This window comes from Urocitellus parryii, chromosome 3 (assembly GCF_045843805.1).
Source record: "Urocitellus parryii isolate mUroPar1 chromosome 3, mUroPar1.hap1, whole genome shotgun sequence".
In the NCBI taxonomy this organism is placed as follows: Eukaryota; Metazoa; Chordata; class Mammalia; order Rodentia; family Sciuridae; genus Urocitellus; species Urocitellus parryii.
This window is the reverse complement of record NC_135533.1, coordinates 182,444,449-182,466,420: the sequence shown is the minus strand read 5'-3', so window position 1 is coordinate 182,466,420 and position 21,972 is coordinate 182,444,449. Positions and strand designations below refer to the sequence as shown.

Sequence of the window (21,972 nt, the reverse complement as noted above, 5' to 3'; positions counted from 1 at the left end):
TTCTCATACCTGGTATACAACAACGAATATTCCTTTATTTCTCATCCTTCTTACTGTCAATTCCCTTTACAAGCCAAAAACCTGGAAGACCTTCTCCCCAGCTGGGACCTAAGTGTCTTCTGTGTTCCCACGATGGCCAGAACATTCCCCTCCCTTCTGCAGGTTTCAATTATAGAAACCAAAGCAGTGTGTGATCCCAACCTGAAGACCTGAGTCTTCACACTGGGAATACTAACATACACCAATGAGATCTTAGAAACAATACATGGCTGCATGCTGTTACAACAGATAATTAACATTTTTTTCAAGTTAATTAACATGAACTCCTCCCAGAATAGCAGGAGGGGAGGGCTGTGTGGGTGGGACTGGAACTGAGCTGCGAGGGTTCAGAATGTTCATCTGAGTTGAGAGACAGGGAGCACGGGGATGGATCCTACAGGTGAGAGTTGTGGATCTGAGCTGGATAATTATCAGTAGTGAAAAAGGACGGGGACACCCAGGGCACTTCCTGCACCTCAGCTCCATGCCAGGCCTTGTAGGCATGTTGGCTCTCATAATCTTCACCACATCACTTCTCCCGCAGTCCACTAAGGAGACTCTGCCAATCCATGCAGCCTTTCCATCGCAAATCTTGAAAGTACTATTAGTGAATGCATTTTAAAAATAGGCAACAGTCTGACTTTTCTCTAGTTTGAAGAAGTCTCCCTTCCCTTGCCTTAATATATTAAATCGCTAAGTCCTGTAACATCTGGAAGGGCAGTACTGGAGACCTTAGTGATTGACAGTCCAGGGAAGCCAGGTACTGCAGCTTCAGGCTCCCACTGATGGTTCCCAGACCAGGCAGAGCCACCTTGGTTGGGTCCAAAGACACTGGGAAACACAAGCCAGCCACCTTTCCCGCAGGGACCAGCCCTCCCCATCCCAGATGTCAGTAGACTAATGGGAAGAAGCCAGTGTCTCAGAGGACCTAGGAGGAGGATGTGGGGATGCCAGCAGCCAGACACTTGTCTGGGCAGCAAACAATGAGCTAAGCCTGTGGTTTAGGCAGAGTGTTCATGGGAGCTAACCCTGTAGTTCAGACAAAGTAAAGATGGTCAGTTCATCAGCCAGGAAGGACAGAAACATCTTCTCTGCTCACAGAACATGTCTGTGGCTGTGCACAGCACTGATCCCTGGCCAAGCTGCCTTCCATTGCATAACTTGGATGCTAACCAGTTTGGGATGATTCTATCTGGCAGGGAGCACATTATGGATCAATGAGTAGAAATCCCTGGATAAATCAAAGATTGTACATGCTCTGCTCTGCCTCTGGGCTATTTAGATCTGTCTTTATTCTGTTCAATTCCTTCCCAATATTTTTTGTGGTGTTGTCACGTTAGAACATTGTGCATAGAGCTGTGGCAATTAAGATGAAGCAGTCATTTAGAGTTCAGTAAGGAGGGAAAAGTGTATGTACCATCAACATAATACAAAGAGGACATGGTAGGTCCTTGCCTTACAAAAGAGACGTGGCAAACAACAAGGATAGTCAGGAGAGAGATTCAGAAAGTAATTTGCACAAAAACCACAACGAATATATGGTGAAATCAGAACTTGAACCTTGACCAGCAGAGCCCATGTTCTTATCCATTATCTTATCCTGCTTCTAGAAAGCAAAACAGTCTTCATTTTCACCAGCAGCTCTGGGAGGACATATTGTCCATGGTATAAAATATGCATTGAATCATATGTCCTGATGAGTCATCCTCAGGATAGACCAGTTGCTTTTGAATAAGAAAACAGAATCCCTGCCTAGGAAATAATTTTCTCTTTGCAAAGTTATGGATCATTGGGGCACAATAAATATTTATTGGGATATTGTGCTAGGCAGCACAATATAAATAAGGGAATTATATATGCATATGTAAATGGTTGTAGCACAAGGTAGTAGGTAAACCGTGGAGGGAAGGAGATACAGGAGCCCTATTATGGAAGTTTGGAGAATGGGCAGATTGCTTCAGAGAAGCTTAAACAATGAGCTAGACCTTGAAGGCTGATTAAGGACCAAACTGTTTTCATTATTATGATTCTTATGTATTAAAATACATTATCATATATTTTAGCTACCAAGTTTATCAAGTTAAATGATGATGGTCAGGCCAGCCTTAAAGGAAATGCCTACCTCACCAAAATGCCTCTCCTCACCCTTTCACAACAGATAGGAAGCCAGACCTTTTATGTATTAACTTATTTAATTATCAAAACAATAGCATAGCCATGGCATATGTCTGTAATCCCACAGCTCGGGAAGTTGGTGCAGGAGGATCTCGAGTTCACAGCCAGCCTCAGCAACTTAACAAGGCCCTAAGCAATTCAGGAAGAACCTGTCTCTAAATAAATATTTTTTAAAAAAGGGATTGGGATGTGATTCACTGGTTAAGCACCCCTAGGTTCAATCCCTGCTACCCCCCACAAAAAAGTGTATTCCCATTTTACAGAAAACTCACATCTCCAGACTTCCAGAAGCAACTTTTTATTTCCTTGCCCCTCCAATAAATCTCTTCAAGGCTATCAAAAAAAATATAAGGTCTTTGTCAAAAGAACTCTAGACTAGAGCAAAACTTGGCAAGTATAATCAACTTTAACTCAACTCTGGGAGGTTGGGTTTTAGAGTCCTAAGACCTGGGTTTGAGTCCAAGTGATGAATAGCCATGTCACTTTCTAAACTTAGTTCCCACTCCTGTGAAATGAGGATAAGCATTATATCCACAACCCGCATCACAGGTAAGCCTGTCAAGCACCTATCATGTATAAGGTTCTTTTCTCAGTGATGGACACACAGCATTGACCAAGGCAGAGCTGGTCTCTGTTCTGTTGTGCCCGCATTTCTAGTGAAGGCAGACAAGGAAGTCCCGGTTGATAATGAGTCTTATGGAGAACATAAGGTAAGAGGATCTATAGATCCTTGGGGAGGGCTGGGGATATAGCTTAGTTGGTAGAGTGCTTGTCTGTATGCATAAGGCCCTAGGTTCAATCCCCAGCACCATCAAAAAGAAAAGAAAATAGCTGGGGAGCAGGTCAGGACAGGTCTCTCTGATACCTCACTATGGAGAGCTAGTTACATGAGAATTTAGAAAGGGACCCTCAGGCTTCTAAGAAAGAGTTTCTGCAAAGACTCTGGTGGCAATGACCTTCCCATGTTAGAAGCCTCTGCAGCTGGAGGGTAAAGAGCAAGGAACAAAGCCACAGGAGAGGGGCTCAGCCTGACACGGCTGAACAGGAGAGGCTGGGACAGCCCAGAGCTTGGAGGGCCACAGTAGGCCCTGCCTGAGAACTTTATTCCAAAATTGATGGGAAGTCATCAGAAGATTTTAAGCAGCAGAGAAATGTAGTCTGTTATACTTTTAAAAGCTCCCTCTGGCTGCTCTGTGGACAATGGATTGTAGGAGGCTGAGAGGGAACACAGGGAGAGCTGTTAGGAATATAAGTGAGTAATGAGATAATTGAAGGTGGAAGTAAATATCATTTCTTAAGATCTTTCAAATCGGTGGTTATTAATAGGTCCACTGCTACTCATTAAATAAGGTGCGTAATGACAACACGTCTGTTTCAAATGGCACAAAAGATAAGAAAGAGCAGATGAGGAACTTATTCAAATTTTAGGTTGCCAATCAAGCCATATATTCCAATGGACATCTCCAATGTTTGTGAAGATAATGAAGAGTGCCTAACTCAGTAGGAGATGCTCAGCCAGATTTTAGTCTCCTGACCGATGTGGCTGTAAAAATAAAATTCAGTTGATATGTACATACTCTGAAAAATCATCCAAGAATAAACCTTACTAGTTGGAGTGAAACATTCAAATGGAAATTAGAGATGTCATACTGAATAGTCTGATGCCAAATCATGATCATTCAACAGGTCCCCTGGGTTTGCAAAGCGTATTATGTGTCTGTCCCCCTAATATGGTCTGGGATCACAGTATCTAATATCAATGGCTTTTTGTGTGTGTGCTGAGGATTGATCCCAGAGGCACTTAACCACTGAGTCACATCCCCAGCCCTTTTTTATTTTTTGAGACAGAGTCTCGCTAAGTTGCTCAGGGCCTTATTAAGTTGCTGAAGCTGGCTTTGAACTTGCACTCCTCCTACCTCAGCCTCCCAAGTCACTGGGATTATAGGTGTGCGCCACCATGGTTGGCTTCAATTGGCCTTTTAATGCAAGCTGAACCTGCTTATAATGAGCACCGTGAAATCCCAGCCTACTGCTTTCATCCTTCTGGTCATTTTATTATGATCCTATTTCCTTTACTTTAGCTCTTTTCCAGAGTATCAACTTGCTATTATGTCCTGAAATACATGAATATTTTAATATAATTCTCCTTTTTTGAGGGACAGACTTATTTTCTATCATCTTTAGTGAAATTTCCAGAGATATACAATACAGGCAATTATGTTAATGAGATTTATGTTTATTTCTTTTTTTAAAAAAGACCCTTTAGACCAGTGTTGTCATTCAAAGTCATTAAAGTGATGGTTCTCACACTCATTTATGTCTAAGCTCCCCTGAGACACACAAGTTAATGTGTACCTAGTTACTTTAGTAGCAGTTCACATGCCCCTATCCAGTTAATTTATTTAAATTAATTTGCATGACAACTGATGGATTAAATTGGTTAATTATCTTGATGTCTAGAATATGAAGTGTTAAAAGCCAGATGTTAGCTGAGCTCAATTAAAGAGCAGAGTGTTCACACTTCATGTGAATAACAAGATATGATCCTTTCTAGAATCCCCTTTTTAAAAATATGACTTCTAGAGGCTGAGGTTGTGGCTCAATGGAAGAGCACTAGTCTTCCACGTGCAAGGCACTGGGTTCCATCCTCAGCACCACATAAAAATAAATAAATGTGCAACCACAACTAAAAACAAGTAAAAAAAAAAAAATTAGTTCTAGTGCCATGTGCTCGCTATCCCAGATAATGCTCCAAACACTCTTTTTGAATAAGTATATATGGATTTATTGGGCTTAATAATATCCAGTTAAAATCTGGCTTTTAATGTGTCACTCAGAAGACCCTCAAACAATTAAAGAATTTTTTGAATGATAATGCAAATTTACTCTGAGGCTATGTAAAACATTAGCGCCTGTGGAGACTGCACACCCATCTAAAATCTGCCAATGTATTTTCTTGCCTTAAATTTATCTCACCCCTGTGGATCTCAAACTCCATTGGTGTCACAGTCACCTGAAGAACTGAGCAGAAATACACATGCCCAGGCCCCATCCTCCCAAGTCAAAAGTTCAGCTCTCTGGTGTTGTTTAATAGTGCCTCAGGTGTTCTGCTGCACACCAAAGTTTGAGAATCACTGGCTTAGCTTTTGATATGCTGGTCCCTCTGAAAAGAAATATCCTACTGGAGTGAACTTTGAGGGAACCAAAGATTGGGCACTTAGTATAGTAATAGCAAAAAATTCCTGAAAACCATTATTCCCTACGTTTGTGTATGTTTCTATGTGTCTATATACATATATGTATGTAAATATCCATATGCACCCATATCTGTGTTGTAGGTATACATACATACATACATACAACACAGATATGTTGACATAACTTGTAGTTTATCAACAAAACACCCAGTAGGTGGAACTTAAGGGGCCTGTGCAAAGGGTGTCTCATTCTTTCTTGGGAATGGAATAAGAATTGCATGTGTCCCCATTCTGGAGATGATAAGAATCAAGAATCCTTTTAAAATAAATCTGTTAAGTTTTCCCATGACCCAACCAGGACTTCTCAGTCTCCACATTTCCCAGCAGTACCCCAACCAATAAACCTGCCAATGAAGCAACTGAATATCATTATTGCGAATGTAATTACAGACAGCAATTATGAGCTTGTAAATTCCTCCCATGAATACAGCTCTTTTCCCAAAACCATCTTAAGCTCTTTTCTTAGGAAAGTGGAAAGCAATCCTATCCCTCGCCTCACCCCAAATGTGGCCTCCCTGGCTTAGAAGACACTCCTCCTTGCTGGCCCGAGGGTCATGCCGAGCAAGATTTAATGGCTGTGCTATAAAGCAGAGCGCCCCCTTGGGGTGCAGTGCTTTTCAGCATCTTTCACATAAAGTTTCTCTAGGGAGCAGATCTCTTAATCTCTTGTTGGAGCTGGGGCATTAGTACAAAATTTTAAGAATCATCGCAGAAAAAAAAATCAAAGGACAGAACTCTGCAGAATAATGTGAGGATTTTAACATTATTGAAATTAAGCTTTACAGGGTGCAATTCACTAAGGATTTAGAGTCTCTGAAAATAAAGTTGGCACTGTAGAAGCATGCATGGGCGAGAAGGCTTCCGCATGTCTGTAGAAATAAAATTAATCTTCTTCAGGCCCAGAATTAACCCTTGCATTCAGTCACCGTATATTTAGTTCATGAAAACCTTAAACCCTCCTGGATAATAGGTGCTTGAAAGAGTTCTACACAGACGTGTTTGGCTTGAGATGCAATGCAGTCTGCCAAGATCCCAATCTGTTGTTTCATTTTAGTGGATAGTGAGAATAAGTAATTGCACTAGTAGTTGGTTGAAAAGGGGAAGAACTGCATGCAGACCTGTTTGATTCACCATGTGATGAGTGATACCATATAAACTCTGAGAAGAAAGTTCCCATATTTATTTAACTTACCTGATACTATGCCTCACACGGCCCTTTGCTTAAAGTCAATTTTCAGAGCTCTTCTCTGAATAAGGTTAAATATTACACCCAGCAGTTAGCATGATGTATGACATTTTTAAAGAAGACATTGCTTACCAGCCAAATGAACTACTTCAAGCCATAGCATTTCCATTAACTATAACCAAAAAGTCAGGCACTGATTATGCCTTTGTTGTTGTTCATGATGATGATGTTGTTCATGGATGTCTCCTGGTGTAGAAGCAGAATGCACCTGGGCATTAGAACTTTTTCAGAGCAACATGAAAATTCAGAAGTACCAATACAACTTTCAAAAGTGACTAGGAGGAGCTGATACTTTTAGAGAAGCTAACCTGATCAACCTCGGCTGAAGATATCTAGTGGCATTAAGTGAGAGTGCTTATTTCACTTAGCATGACAGTCTCCAGTTCCATCCATTTACCAGCAAATGCCATAATTTCATTTATCTTTGTGGCTGAGTATTATTCCAATGCAACCACAAAAATGGAAAGTTATACTCCATGTAGGTATAATATGTCAAAATACACCTTACTGTCATTTATATCTAAAAAAAAAAAAAAGATACCTTAAAAAAAAAGAGGGTGCGGGGCTGGGGTTATAGCTCAGTGTTACAGCTCTTGCCTTGCACTTGTAAGGTACTGGGTTCGATCCTCAGCACCACATAAAAAAATAAATAAATAAAATTTTAAAAGATGGTGCTTATGAAAACCTTAAGCATTTTTTACTCTTTTATTAAATAATTTGAATTCCTTTTAAATGTTTGAAAGATAGGTTAAAATTCCCTAGTCTGAGCACAGGTCAGATGGACTTATCTCTAAAAGCACCAGGGATACAGGCATCTAGGATCTTTTGGTAACTTTAGCATAAAAGAAAATTCATGAGTGAATTACAGTCTTTCAATCACCGTGTATGACCACTTTAAGAGGAAGACTCTTTATAGTTTTTCTAATTTTGACAAACAGTAGCCTAAGAATTTCTAGAAATCTGGGTGACCAGATAGGTTATATTTTTAAAATATGCATTTTATACATACACACACACACACACACTCACACCCCTCCACAGATATCTGTGTGTATACACACACACACACACATATATAACATACATATAACTGAATCTATACAGATTTATATGTACTTTTGAATATGTATTATATATATATGTAAATATCTGTGTACGTACGTAGATGTATATACATATTTGCTTATTTCTTTTTGCTCTGTATTTTATATCCATATAAAGATATGAAAAGAGAAAAATTGCAACCAGGGAAGATTAATATAAGAAATTCTTCATTATATTATCCTATCTTTTTCCATTTTCTAGAGGGCAGACCCTCAAGTCCCTACAAATTGAATAGGAAAAAAATATATAATACACATAAATAATTAACCCCCCGGTACAGCTGCCAAAGAGATTTTGGGCTCATCGTTCTATTATTAGGCAACAGCTAAAGTACTAACTGTTTCGTTTCACCTGATCTCATTGCCAATTTGGGACTGGATTGAAATCATTTTCAAAACTTTTATATTTGAAAGATCTAGTTCTTTTTTTTTTTCCCTCCTCCTCCTCCTTCTCCTCCCTTCTTCCCCCAACCATCCGGGTAGAAGGTGGCAAGAACAGAGTTGTCACTCTCAGTGTGGCCACGTGAGTGCCTCTCATTTAAGTAACCAGGTGTCCCTCAGGTCAGCCTGTGATAAAACCCAAGTCAAACAAGGCTGAGTCCCGGATGTTTTATGTCCTGAGGATCTGACCTAAGGTCATGGCCAGTCCTGATTTGATTCTCAAGACCTCAAATGGTCATGTAAGCAGTGACATAAATGGGTGTAAACTTCCTCTTGGGCCATTGCCGTGGAAGGGGGACGGGTGAAAGTACAGCCGTGCCAGGGTGGAACACGTGTCCTCCTAGACACTGGGCATAAGCAGGAGTGTTCATTACTCGGACGGGCAACCTAGCCATGGTGGCTAGATGCCCAAGGCTGACGAATTCCGCATCATGTCACTGCCTTCAAGTGGAGGTCCATGTGAATACGGTCATCCCCAAAGAACTGAGAAACCGCTTGCCTTCCAGAACTCCGAATCTCAGCAAAGCCTCCACACCGCCAACAGCTTGTCATCTCGTGTTTTTCAACCCCCTAGAAAATGGCCTTCCAGCCTGGGACAAACCGAAGCACTGTCCAGACCGGGAGGAGGACTGGAAGCTAGTAGGAATGTCCGAAGGCTGCCTACACAGGAAGAGCCATTCAGAGAGGCGCAGCACCCTGAAAAATGAACAGGCGTCACCACATCTCATCCAAGCCACTTGGACCAGCTCCATATTCCACCTAGACCATGAGGATGTGAACGACCAGAGCATCTCAAGTGCCCAGACCTTCCAGACGGAAGAGAAGAAATGCAAAGGTAACTGGATTTATTTGGTTTTTTTTTTCTTTTTGAAAACATTTATTGCATATTCCTATACAGGAGAAAGAATCTCCCCTGTAACTGTATTCTCCGTCTCCATTTCCTCCAGGGCACCGTATCCACGTGTTCCATTTCAGGTTGTGTTGGGACACTTGGGGAGAAGACATTTCTATTGCTTTCATTAGCAGAAGTGTGGGTATCTTGCACTTTCATTCTGTTTTTTTTTTTTTTGGATCTGAGTAGAAACAGACTGTTGGATGTGGAAAGGTTTGCTTTGAAGTGTGTGTATGGGCGTGTGTGTGTTTCTTTTCCCAGTTGTGCCAGTGGCTAACGGGATTTCGATGCCTGCCTTTAACCTAAATAGACGCTTCGTGCTCAATAGAGAGGTTTTAAGTTGTTGTCCTTTACTCATTAAATCCTACGTCATCATCCTGAAAAGAGAGATTATGGTGTTAGGAGGTTGTCACCTCATAAGAAAAAAAAAATAGTTAAACTGGCCTAAGTTCCTGATTGCATGAGATTTAGCTGTTCTTTACCTCACGTCGCCTCCACCCTGACAGATGTCTTGGTGCTGATCGCTTTATTGTCTTAGGGCTCCCCAAAACCTTTGCTTCTTAAATCAGTTTGTGTCGTTAAGTGTCCAAGAAATCAATTTGTGTCTCTAAACGTCCAAGTTCATGAGATTTCCTATTCTTTACAATTTAGTCGGGTTTTTAAAAATGATAATAAGGTTCTTTTGGTTTATTATTACTACTCATCGTAAAGATTGTGTGTTTGAAAATCTTGTCATCGTATACCAATATATAACAATGAGAATTTGTAAAGACTCCTACATAAAAGCTATTAAGGGATTTCTGCCAACTATCCTATCTTACCCATAAGTACACAATTTATCATTTCTGTAAAAGAGCTAAGGTTTTAGCTTTTCTGAAAACATATTGAAAGCTCTTTGTAGCTACCAGTTTACCTGGGAAATTGAGTATGCAGATTGCTTCAGTTGAAAATAGAGTTATCCAAAGATAATGGTAAATAGTCACGAGCGCTAGTTCAGTGTAGTCAAAACTATACACGTTCCTTTTGGAAAGGTTTGGGTTTGAATTGTCCTTCGTATTGATTAGGAGGTTTAAAAAAATGTAAGGGATACTTAGAAAAAGGAAAAATAAGGTTTTTCAAAGGAGTCAGGACTTAGGACTGTGTGTGTGTGTGTATGTGTGTGTGTGTGTGTGTGTGTGTGTGTGTGTGTGTGTGATGTGCACACTTACACACACATGTGTACATTTGTTTCAGATACAATTGAGATAGTCAGCATTGGTGACCAAATTATATCTTTGAATTTTATAGGCTTCATTACAACCAGGTCAGACCTTGGTTTACAGTGAAATCTCCACAGTACTGTAGTGTCCTTGTGATTTAAGGACTTCATGAACTCAATCTGATTCATTCACAACTGGTATCCACATTCATTTGTTCATAGAGTTCATCTATGTCACTATCATTTATGAGAAACCTTGGCTGCAGGTATTTAGAGTTCCCAACGTAACATATTTCAGGTCTGTTAGTGTACCTTAAAAGCAAGATGAACTGGGCATGCCTATAATCCCAGCTACTCAGGAGGTTGAGATAGGAGGTTTTCAAGTTTGAGGCACCCTAGGTAATTTAGCAGGATCTGTCTCAAAAAAAAATTTTTTTTAAAGAGGTATGAGGATACAGCTCTGTGGCAAAACACTTGCCTGGAAGGTATAGGGCTCTGGGGTCAGGCAAAAAAAAAAAAAAAAGAAAGAAAAGAAAAAGGCCAAAGGAAATAGTCTCTGGATACAAGACCCAAAGTATAGGACAGTAGTTAAGATCACAAATTTTTCAAATTATGGGTGCTAGCATCCTAACCTTCTACTTTCTGTCCTTGAGTAAACTTACTTACATGATTGTTGATACAATGAAATAGGATAAAGTATTGAAGCATTTGGCATAGTACCTGACATACAGTACTCTCCAAATAACGGACTTCATTCCTATGAGCATTATTACTAGCTGTGCATCGTTAAATGACATATCTTCCTTGAACTGTGCTGTGTGCCTAGTAAGGAATGGAGTAAGGGAAGAATGACAGATGCGTATGGGGTGGGGCATGGTGTTTCTTTCCGTCTTTTCACTAAAAGTGGGAGAATTACTCATTAAGAAAATATAATTAAATGATTGAAGAGCATCTTCATGATTCTAGTAGTAATCAATAAACTACTAAGGCAGGATTTCCTGTGATTTCTGGAGGCACAAGGCAATGCCCTGGTTCACCATGAAAGGGCCACCAAGAAACCTACATCATCATGGCCCAAGAATCTTACAAACTAAACTTTGCTCATTTATTATTTTGGATCCTAGACCATAGACTTATCTTTTTGTGTTGTATTTAGTGATGCACTAGAGAAACCAGGAAAGCAAAGTGATTCGTCTGTCTTTTCTCTTTGGACAAGGCCTTCCTCCATCTGCTCTGATTATCTGCTGCATCTACATAGTCAGTGCAAGGAAAGTGCTACTTGATGCCCATTTATGCTGGGCATTTATTTCCTGACTGGCTGTCCTACCTCAGAGCACCCTTGATATCTCATTCCTGGGCTGCTATTCCATGCATTCATTCTTCAGTGTTCATTGAGGGCCTACTATGTGCAGGATATTGGCCTTGATATCCAAGCATGAAAAAAAAATGGTAGTAGGGCCAAAAGGACACCCAACTAACCCCATTCCAAGAACCCTGAATGTAATTGATAATAACCAAATGGACATGACCAACACAAAAAGATAAGTCTATGGTATAGGATCCAAAATAATAAATTAACTGCTTGAGGTTGCATAAACCCATCTCCCAAACCAGTAACCCAGCCAGGCTGAGAGTGACTTGTGGACTGCCACTCTTCTTGCAAATTGTTGATTTCTACTCTTCACTGATGTAAGTACAGAACCAAGAGGGAGCTTTAGGAACTCTTCTAGCATTTTTAGTATTGCCATCCACATCCAAACGCATCATCAGTGGATTCATCTTGGTAAGCAGGGTACAGAGCAGTTGGGTGTTGGTCAGTCATGTATGGCCAGAGCTATGCAAAAGTCTTATGCAGCAGAACCACGTATTAGTCCATAATAGACCAGGTTTTTTTTTTAATGGTCTTTCATTTCAAATCGTTTACAAACCATTGATTTATGATTATAGCACTTTTTTCCTTTGGGCTTATTTTTGGTATGTATCTAATATTTATTTTTTCACTTTGCTCTGAATACTGCTTTTATTTCAATTTGCTACCTGTGCTCTTTATCTGCCGCAATCTTACTAATTAACACATTACTAATTAACACATTTGACTAGAATGAGAGCCCACCATCCAAATCCACTCTAGTATCCAACCAGAAGCCAACCACCCTTCCCTTCCCCACTCCACCTCTACCCACCCACACTCTCCCTCTGTTTCCATGCCACATCTCCTTGCAGTTTGTCACAATTTGAGCTGATCTCCCTGCACAAGGAAGGACCACATCCTACCCATTGATCGCCTCCTCCATTCCCAGAATCTGAGATGACGTGTTCAGTGTTCAAAGTGTGGTCCACCCATCAGTGGCACTAGCACCTGCAGCTTGTTAGGAATGAGAATCTGTATTCCAAGCTCCAAAGAGGAGCTTGGCCCTCCTGTGACTCTTAAGACCCCTGTATCAGGAAGAGCTTGAGAATTCTCTGGGCAGGAAAGAGTCTGCCACCTCGTGGGCACTTGGGGAATGTGCATTTTCTTCCCTTCCTGGATGCGCCCAGAGTCTCTTGAGGGGCTCCATTCTCCCTTAGACCTGGCTCACCTTAATTGCAGCTAAAAGATCTGCTTCATCATTCCTCCTGGTAACACATCTCTCTGGGACTTGAGCCTTTCTGAGAATCCCACACTTTGAGTGGGGCCCTATCCTCCCCTGAATTTTTACAAGGCTTCTCCCTTGTACCCTTTCAAGCCCCCGTGAGCTTCCCACTAGTCCCACAAGGGTGGGCCCTAAAGAGATGGGCAGACTCCCAGAGCTGGACCTAACCAGTGCCGGCAAATCCAGACGGTCAGACCCCCGTGTGTGGAGGTTTGCCCTTGATGTCAATGAGGGACCTTCCTAAAACACTGAAACCCAGTGGGAGAAAGAAAGGAGGGACTGGCCCACCTCCCTGGTAGTATCAGGAGGATACCAGCAATCTAGGGAGCTCACTGGAATTTCTCTGTAGATCCTCTCTGTGTTTAAGATCGATTTTTAAAAATGAGTCTCAGATAGCCAGGAAGCCTAAGAAAATAACCAAGATAATTTTAATAATAAGCTATGTTCTCTCGTTATGAAAGCCCTACATGTTCTTTGCAGGAAAAAAAAATCTATATTTGTAAATTATAAATAATTTTTTTAATATTTATTTTTTTAGTTGTAATTGAACACATATCTGTATTTTACTTATTTATATTTATGTGGTGCTGAGGATTGAACCCAGGGCCTCGCACGTGTGAGGCGAGCACTCTACCGCCAAGCCATAACCCCAGCCCCATAAATAATTTTTTAAAATAAGTTGTAATTCCATCCCCCAAGGACAAGCACTATTATAATTTTTATTTTATTTTGGTCCTTGCTCTGCATATCTGTTTTTCCCAAACTCAAGATCCTATTAGGCATTCCATTTTTAACCTTTTTAAGGTTAAATTTTAAGCTTCAAATGCTTAACAATACCTCATGAACATTTTCCCATATGATTAAATATCCTTGTAAATCCTGACTTTTATTGGCTATAGATTATTCTTGCTTGTAGATGTACCATAATTTATTAAACCAGGTCCCAAGTCAGACAAGTTAAAGTAATTTTTTTAAAACAATATCTATGTCAGCAAAGGGGCAGACTATAAACTCATGCTCTTCATAAAGAGAAAAAAAATGAATCAAATCGATGATGGCAATTTTAAATGATGTACAATTCTCACTTACCAAAATAACAAAGTGCTCTAAAAATTGGAGACACAAATGCAAGTCTTTGTGTGCCTTACAATCCTTCAAGTTAGACATCCATGTTTTCAGCAGTTGATTGCTATCTTTGTCCTTAAGTAAAAACACAAGGACATCTTCAGGCGAAAGAGTATTTCAGAAGGTAGAGGATTAAAAAGCCTGAGCCCTTCCACCAGCACTACCATCTGCTTCATCCATCTCGGCTCTCTACCCTGCCCCTATTCCCCATATATCAGGGTCTGAGTCCCTGCTGAGAAGCGCAGTGATTGATGTACCTCAAGGGCATCCTGTGAGCCTTTAGTGATCAACAGGAGAATAAGAGCTCTCTACCAGCTTCTGGCATATGGCAGAGAGACTTGATAAGTAGACCAGGGCAGACAGAAATAGAAGGGCAAAAAAGGAAAGAAGAGCTGTCGGCTAACAGAGAGAGGAAGGAAAAAACTGGAAAGAGAACAATGTTAAAGGAAATCAAACGTCAAAAATACAAGGCTTTGTATCATCCAACTTCAGTTTTCATGAGATGCAGCATGGAGTCCATGGGTGGTCCACCATGGCTCTCCAACGTCAACTTAGCTGTGTCTACCATACCTTAAAATGCAGATCTAATTTTGCCATCTCTCTTGAAATGCCCTGTCCCATAGAAACACTCACACAAGGGCACAAAGATGTGTTCAGAGGTGTTATTTACACCTTGGTTTTTGTTGCCGATAAATTGTGAGTGATCTAAATGTCTAACCATGGGAGAACACTCTATTAAATTATGGTCTATCTAAAGCATCCACTAGAAAAGAAAATTAACTTATTTTGAAAAAGAAGTGGTTTAGGAATACTTTAATATAAGCAAGCATGCATTTAGAATAATGTGTTCTCATCTATAAGCTTTAAAAGTCTATATCATTGTCTGTACACGGGGAGGGGACATGGGGGTAGGAAAGATGGTGGACTGAGATGGACATCATTAACCTAGGTGCATGTATGACAGCACATACAGTACAACTCTACATCTTATACTACCAGAGGAATGAAACCCGTGCTCCATTTGTGTACAGTGAACCGAAATGCATGACTGTCATGTATTAACTGACTAGAACAATTTTTTTAAGTATAGGGTAGATGCCAATATTAATTACATAGACAACTGTATTCAAAAAACTTCTTACAAGAGGGTATTATTGAATAACATGTGATTTTCTTTAATAGTAAGATTGTATGCTTCCCAGTCAGATAGTTGATTTCTTGCTCTTTTATTCACCAGCTCAGGGCAACTTTTTAACCCCTCTGGCCCTCATCCTACTTGTTTTAAATGAGCTAATTAGATCCAGCTTTCAGATTTGTTGTACAGCAAAAGGATAATATGTGTAAAGCACTCAACATAGTGACAGGCATTTAGTCTCTACTAAGCAGAGAATAAATAAATGATAACTGTTCTTAGAATATAAATAAGCCCTTAGCCTTGTGTCCCCCCTCCTCCAGTTTCTACCGACCTTTCTGACCTTGAATGAAAGTGTAGAACTATGTAATGATCCACAAAGAGAAGCAAAACCAAACATCACATCACCACTGGAGTAGAAGCATAAACACTTGAAAGAGGCCATAGCAACAACCCCAGTGTATTAAAAAAAAAAAAAAAAAAAAAAAAAAAAAAAACTCTTTTAAAACTTTAAATAACAAATCACCAAAAATAGGAAGTAGCTGAACTAGAATTCAAATTCAGACAGTCTGGCTCCAATGTCAGATGGCTCTGTGATGAGACCCTCCTAAGAGCCTCAGGGATCTGGAATCACAGGGACACAGATCTACTACCAGTCAAAGGGCCCGGGGCAGCCCCACCACCAAGATGAGAGCAGCAGGGTTCTACCCACAGCCACTTGCTTCCACAGCCCGGGATCATATCCCAGTACTGCCCCTCGCCAGCCACTGAACCTTGGGCGAGTCACTTGGCCTGTTCCAGCATCAGTTTTCTCATCTGTAAAAGGGGAATCTTCTTTTCTAGCATTGTGGAAAGAAGGAAGCTCTTCGAGGATTTCATAGAGCCCAGTGAGTGCTCAGTAGATGGAAGTTATTACTGTAATAACAAAGCATGAATAGATATGACGAGCAGATGAGATACTAGGAGTGCCAAATACTCCCACGAGAATAGCCACTAAGTGGAGACGGACAGGAGTCGAGTTTCTGCAGAAAGGAATATCATGGATGAAAGGGGAACAGATACCAGAGCCCAATCCCTTGACGCTGCCAAGAGGTGGTTTTCAGAACAAAATCCAGTACAAGTGGACATTTGCCCCACTGACTTTGTATTGAAGTTATTTTGGGGAGGGGTCAGCCTCACAAAAAAAAAAAAAAATTGTAGGTGACCACTAGAACTCAAAGCCTTTCCCTCCCCAAGAATCTCTCTTCCAAGTTGCTCTGACAAGCCTCTAAGTGTACCACTGCCCTTTCTCTGTGGTCTTTGAAGATGCAAACTTCCTCGCTGGATGTCTTATGAAGTCACTAGTATTTCCAATGGATGGATTGGATAAGATTCCTTCTTTCCTTGATGGAGATCCAATAAAAGCAGAGGAATACATGGGAATGGAAGGAGGCCATCATCAGGGCTAGGATGGGATCGTAGGAGATGGGAGAAAGAGAAAATACGGAGCAGGACTTCCAAGTAGCACTGTACAGATTGCAGGTTGTAGACTGTACAACAGGTGTGACTGGGTGCTCTGAAGACAAATGTCAAATGCCCTTGCTTGACAGGGGATGACCCTGAGCACAGATTGAATCTACAAAGCAGTTCCAATCATATTTAAATGAATACGTGAATGACATATTGATCATAAACCATCCAGATAGCCCAAGTCCCCTCGGGTGACAGGGCTGGCTCACTCTATCCTATCTTAGGAATGTTGTCTAGCACTTAAGAGGACACACAGGAAGCATTTAGTACAGATGAGCATGGTTTGGTTCTTACCTTTATTGTTGCCTCCAGTAAAACTCTAGCCCCATGACATTCGTCAGTATTGGCTTACCCAAGAAACCTGACTTTATTAAAATACTGCCTCTTAAAATGTAGACCGTGCCGCAAGTGCGACTGTTTAATTCAATTATCTACGTTATGAAATCACTTGGCATTTGAGTTGGATTATTGTGTGTGGGTTGATGGTTTATTAGTCTAGATGGCAATATGCTCTGAGTGGCAGACTGTAACCCCACTACCCATCGTTGTCCCAGAATGCTCAGCTAGAAAGGCCATACTATTTTAAGTCAAGCCTCCGAATTAATGAAAAGAGGCGACGCACTGGGCTCTGTTTGACTAGCTCAGGAAAGAACTTCTTATTATAAGCCTAAGATAGAAAACTAAAGGTCAAAACTCTGTAAGTAAAAGAAGTGACTGCCCTTTAAGAGGGGAAAAAAAATACATGTTAATTTTTGCAGCACTTTCAATTGAATGGGTTTCCAAGGAAACGGGCATCTGCAGTGGGTTCATCCCACTTAATATTTATGACCAGACGTAGGGAATAATGCTCCCTTATCCTTTCCTGATCACACATGATATGCCCACTCTGAACTTTGTTTTGAAGTGATCATTCTAGGCTTTAGTTTTCTTTCTTTCCATCCTCCCAAAAGGGAGTGAATGCCCCCCTCTCTGACGCTTTTTTAAAGCATTGCAATATCAAGAATATAAGTCTGATGATCAGCACTAAAATGGAAGAATAATACACAAATCAATCTGAACCATTTTTCTCAAATGAGAACATTGTTTTACTGCAAATCGACTTACTTTTTGAATTGGTTTCCAAGAGTTGAGCTGAAAAAATAAAAATAAAACGGTTGGCAAAGAACCACCAATCTTCAAGTCTGAGTGAGGTGTGTATTTTCTTGGAAGATCTCTAAAGCAGACCTATAAATTCCTTTTAATATTTCTTTTGTGAAGTAACGTCAGGCTTACCCACAGTTTGCAGCAGTGTAGAGAATTCCCATATGCCCTTCACCTACGTCCATCCAGTTATGCACACTTGGCTCCATTTGCTTCATCAGTCTGTGTGTGCAAATGGATGGTTTTTTATCTATAACCACTGTTAGCTTTTCTCTGAGTCCTTTGAGAATAAATGGAAGACATCAGGCCCCTTAACTCAAAAATAATCCAGTGTCTCCTACAATAATGGAAATTCTCTTGAAGGACCATGGTACAATGATCAGAATCAGGAAATTTAACATTGCCACATACTATTTTCTCATCTACAGACTTTATTTAAATCTCACAAACTGCCCTCCCACTATCTCTTAAGAAGGGAGTTGAAGCCAGGACCAGGGCTAGAGGGGGACTTTTCTCTGGAATATTTGCATGGGATGCTTCCTATGGACAGAATTTTTAAATACATTTAAAGATTAAATATAATGTTATTTTGCTCTATGTGTATATTGTGGCATGATTGGATCAAGGTGATCAACGTATCTATTACCTCATAGCTTTGTAATTTTTGCATTTGAGATCTCAACAATTTTCAAGTATATCATACATTGTCATTGACTATATTCTCTATGCTGTGCAATCAGTCTCTAGGACTCACTCCTCCTGTCTAACTTAGACTTAGTGCCCTTGGCCAACGTCTGTCCACCCTACTGTGCTGCTCTGCCTCCAGCCCACCATTCCACTCTTCAAGATTTTTTTAGTTCCCACAACTAAGTGAATCATGCAGTTTGACTTTCCATGCCTGGCTTATTTCAGTTAGCATAATGTCCAAGTTTATGTTAGTCGGCTTCAGTCTGGCACAGATTTGCCGTCTTTGTCTTTTATGTCATTGACATATTTGAAGAAACACAGGTGGATAATTTTGTAGCATGTCCCTCAGTGGAGGTTTGACTGATATTTCTTCCTGATTAGAATCAGATTATATGTTGTCAGCAGAAATGCTAAAAAGTCATTGCATGGTATCATGTTTGTTTTATGAAAATTTGAATTTAATCATGTGATTCAGAAATAATTTCCAATTTTCCAAGCCACCTGCAAGAAAGTCTTTGTAAGGAAGTCTATCTCTGTCCTCCACCCCCCCCCCCTTTTTTTAGTACTGGGATTGAACCGAGGGGCACTAAACCACATCCTCAGCCCTTTTATATATTTATTTAGAGACAGAGGAATGACCACCAGGCGATGAATTTTCCTCTTAAAACTGCTTTCATTGTGTCCCATAGATTCCGATATGTTGTGTCTGTATTTTCATTTATCTCTACGAATTTTTTGATTTCCTCCTTTATGAGTCTTGCTTAGGGCAAGAAAAAAGTTGCTTAGGGCCTCACTAAGTTGCTGAGGCTGGCTTTGAACTAGCAGTCCTCCTGCCTCAGCCTCCCCAGCCTGGGATTACAGGTATACGTCACTGTGACCAACAGGCCTATCTCTTTACAGGTGAGCTAATCCATTGTTCTACTGAGTTAGAAGGAAGTGTGTTTCCTAAGTACACTTAGACCCTTTTCAGTGGGGACTGTCTCTAAAATACAAGTCACTTGTTTCTCTGTCACTCTGACATGTTTAATGTTGGAATGACAGGGACCTCTTCAGGACAAGAAATGGACTCTCTGTCTTCATCCTGGGATCTTCCCTGGGGGTCACAAGGAGACACTGCCACTTCATTCTCGTCTCACATTTTCATTGGACATTTTTTTTCTTCTGCAGTCCAGTCAGATTAAATGCAGCATAACTAAAATGGGAGTCTATTTTAGGTTAATCTTGATATTTACTGTGTGCTTTTCTAGAACATTCTGACATTTGGAAAAAAAAAAAATGAAGAATCTCAGCTCTTCATTTCTAGATTTGGCTCTTGGGGCTACCAACAAATAGATCCTAGTTTTGAAAACTCTTTTGATACATCCTCTTCCATTCCCAGTGCACCCTGGTGGATCTCTGTGATCCTTTGTCCCTGGTAGGATGAATTTTTTTTTCTTTGTGGGGTCACCAATTTTTTTTGACGGTCCTTACTGTGCTCTACTTTATTTCACTGTGGCTTCTGAACCTGCCTGTTGGATCCACCAGAGACTGGGAATTCATCTTGATTCATACCAAAAAATGTTTTCCCTTGAGTGTCCTCTGTGTGCCAATACTGCATCCCACGGCAAGAGTGAAAAGTTAAACGAGACACACCCCTTGTTCCATGGGTTTTTCAGACTCGTTCGTTGGCAGAGCTTTAAGTCTAGACTTAAAATAAGCAATAAACCTGTTCACATCCAAGCACCAATGAAAAGTATGTTGGCTGACAGGCATTTGTCTTAGAGAATAATAATGAAGAATGTGTCCTGTGTTGTGTAAGAAAGAATAATTCCTTACAGTGTCTACGTGTACCCAAACATCCCGTGGCACCCCATAAGTATGTAAAATTTTTAAAGAGATAATAATTTAGTTTTACTCCATGTTTACTTAATCCTTGAAGTGTATAGTGTAGGAGGCTGTTGTCTGCTTATTCCAATGTCTTTTTGCATGTGTTGGGAATTTCAGACCAGGACCCTAGCTTCCTCTGATATGTCTCCCTTAGATCTGGGGAAGGAACATGTGTGTTGTTAGTACACTAATGAGATGAACCTTTTAGATTTTTTTGAGAATCAGTTTTAATTAGCTCAAATTATTTGCAACCCCACATTTATTTGTATAAAGCCTCATTGGATTATAACTTACACACCATCAAATTCTCCTATTTTAAGTGTACAGCTTAGGGACTCTTAGTGTATTTACAGAAATGTGTAACTATCACCACAGTCTTATTTTATTGGGGGTGCGGGGTTTACTGGGAATTTAATCCAGGGGGGGGATTTACTGCTGAGCTACATCCCCAGACCTTTTTTAAAATTTATTTGTTATTTTTTAAGACAGGGTCTCCCTAAGTTGTGTAGGGCCTCCCTAAGTTGCTGAGACTGGCCCTGAATTTATGATCCTCCTGCCTCAGCTTCCCGAGCTGCTGGATTACAGGTGTATACTACTGTATCCAGCTCACATTCTTATTTTAGAACATTACTGTTACCCCCAAAAGAAACTTTGAGCCAATTTACAGTTCCCCTCCATTCCTCTGGCATCTGCTCATCCACTTTCCATCCCTGTTGATTTGCCTCTTCTGGGTACCACCCGAACATGAACTGCTACCCTCCACAATCTCTGTTGACTAGCATCTTAATTTAGCATCTTGTTTGTGAGGTTTTACCCAAATCGCACTAGGTGCCAGTACTTTGGATTTTTTACCTTTATTCTTCATAACAATTTCAAGTGGAAGATTGAAATCGTTAGTGGCGAACAAAGAATCAATCTTTTGAAAACACATCAATTGTGGTATAACCTCAATTTTGCACTAGTTGCTCTCAAAGGTGGAAAGGCAAAGTAAATGTAAATGTCTCGATGGTTCCTTGATTCTTCCTACTCTTGAGGAAATTTGTTTTAAAATTAATCCGACACATGTTATTCTAGGATAAATAAAGTATATTAGCTTTTAAATGCCCAAATCATTTCACTCAAGCAACCACTCAGTTTTTCAAATCAAATGGGCCAGTGTGGATTGCAATAAAATGATCCTCTTCACACTTTCAACTAAGTAGAGCCTGTCTACCTGCTATAGGTGATAAAAGAACACATAAAATGAATGGCTCTGGGATTTCATGAAAAACATAAATGATATCCATATAAAACAAAATATTTAAAAACATACATTTTTTTCCTAGAGTCAGGGGGAAGCAAACACACGGACCATAATAAACACATGAAGTGGCATTAAACCAGGCACATCTTTGTGAAAACATAAATCATTAGAGTGATCTTAGAAACTGTGTTGAAACACATAATCATTTACCTAAAACTTTCAAAACATTAAAATGATTTTTTTATTTAGAAAAGCAGTAGGAGAAATGGGACAAGGAAATTCTGGA

At 40.3% G+C, this 21,972-nt stretch overlaps 1 protein-coding gene across 4 annotated transcripts in view; it reads left to right on the top strand.

Moving 5' to 3' along the window:
- Window positions 1–21,972, top strand: part of Thrb (thyroid hormone receptor beta) — a 366,489-nt gene that overhangs the window by 289,198 nt on the left and 55,319 nt on the right. For all 4 annotated transcript variants that reach the window (XM_026405351.2, XM_026405356.2, XM_026405343.2 and 1 more), the window contains exon 4: window positions 8,836–9,096. In XM_026405351.2, coding sequence (XP_026261136.1) covers window positions 8,836–9,096 — 261 coding nt within the window. The remainder of the gene's footprint in view (window positions 1–8,835; window positions 9,097–21,972) is intronic.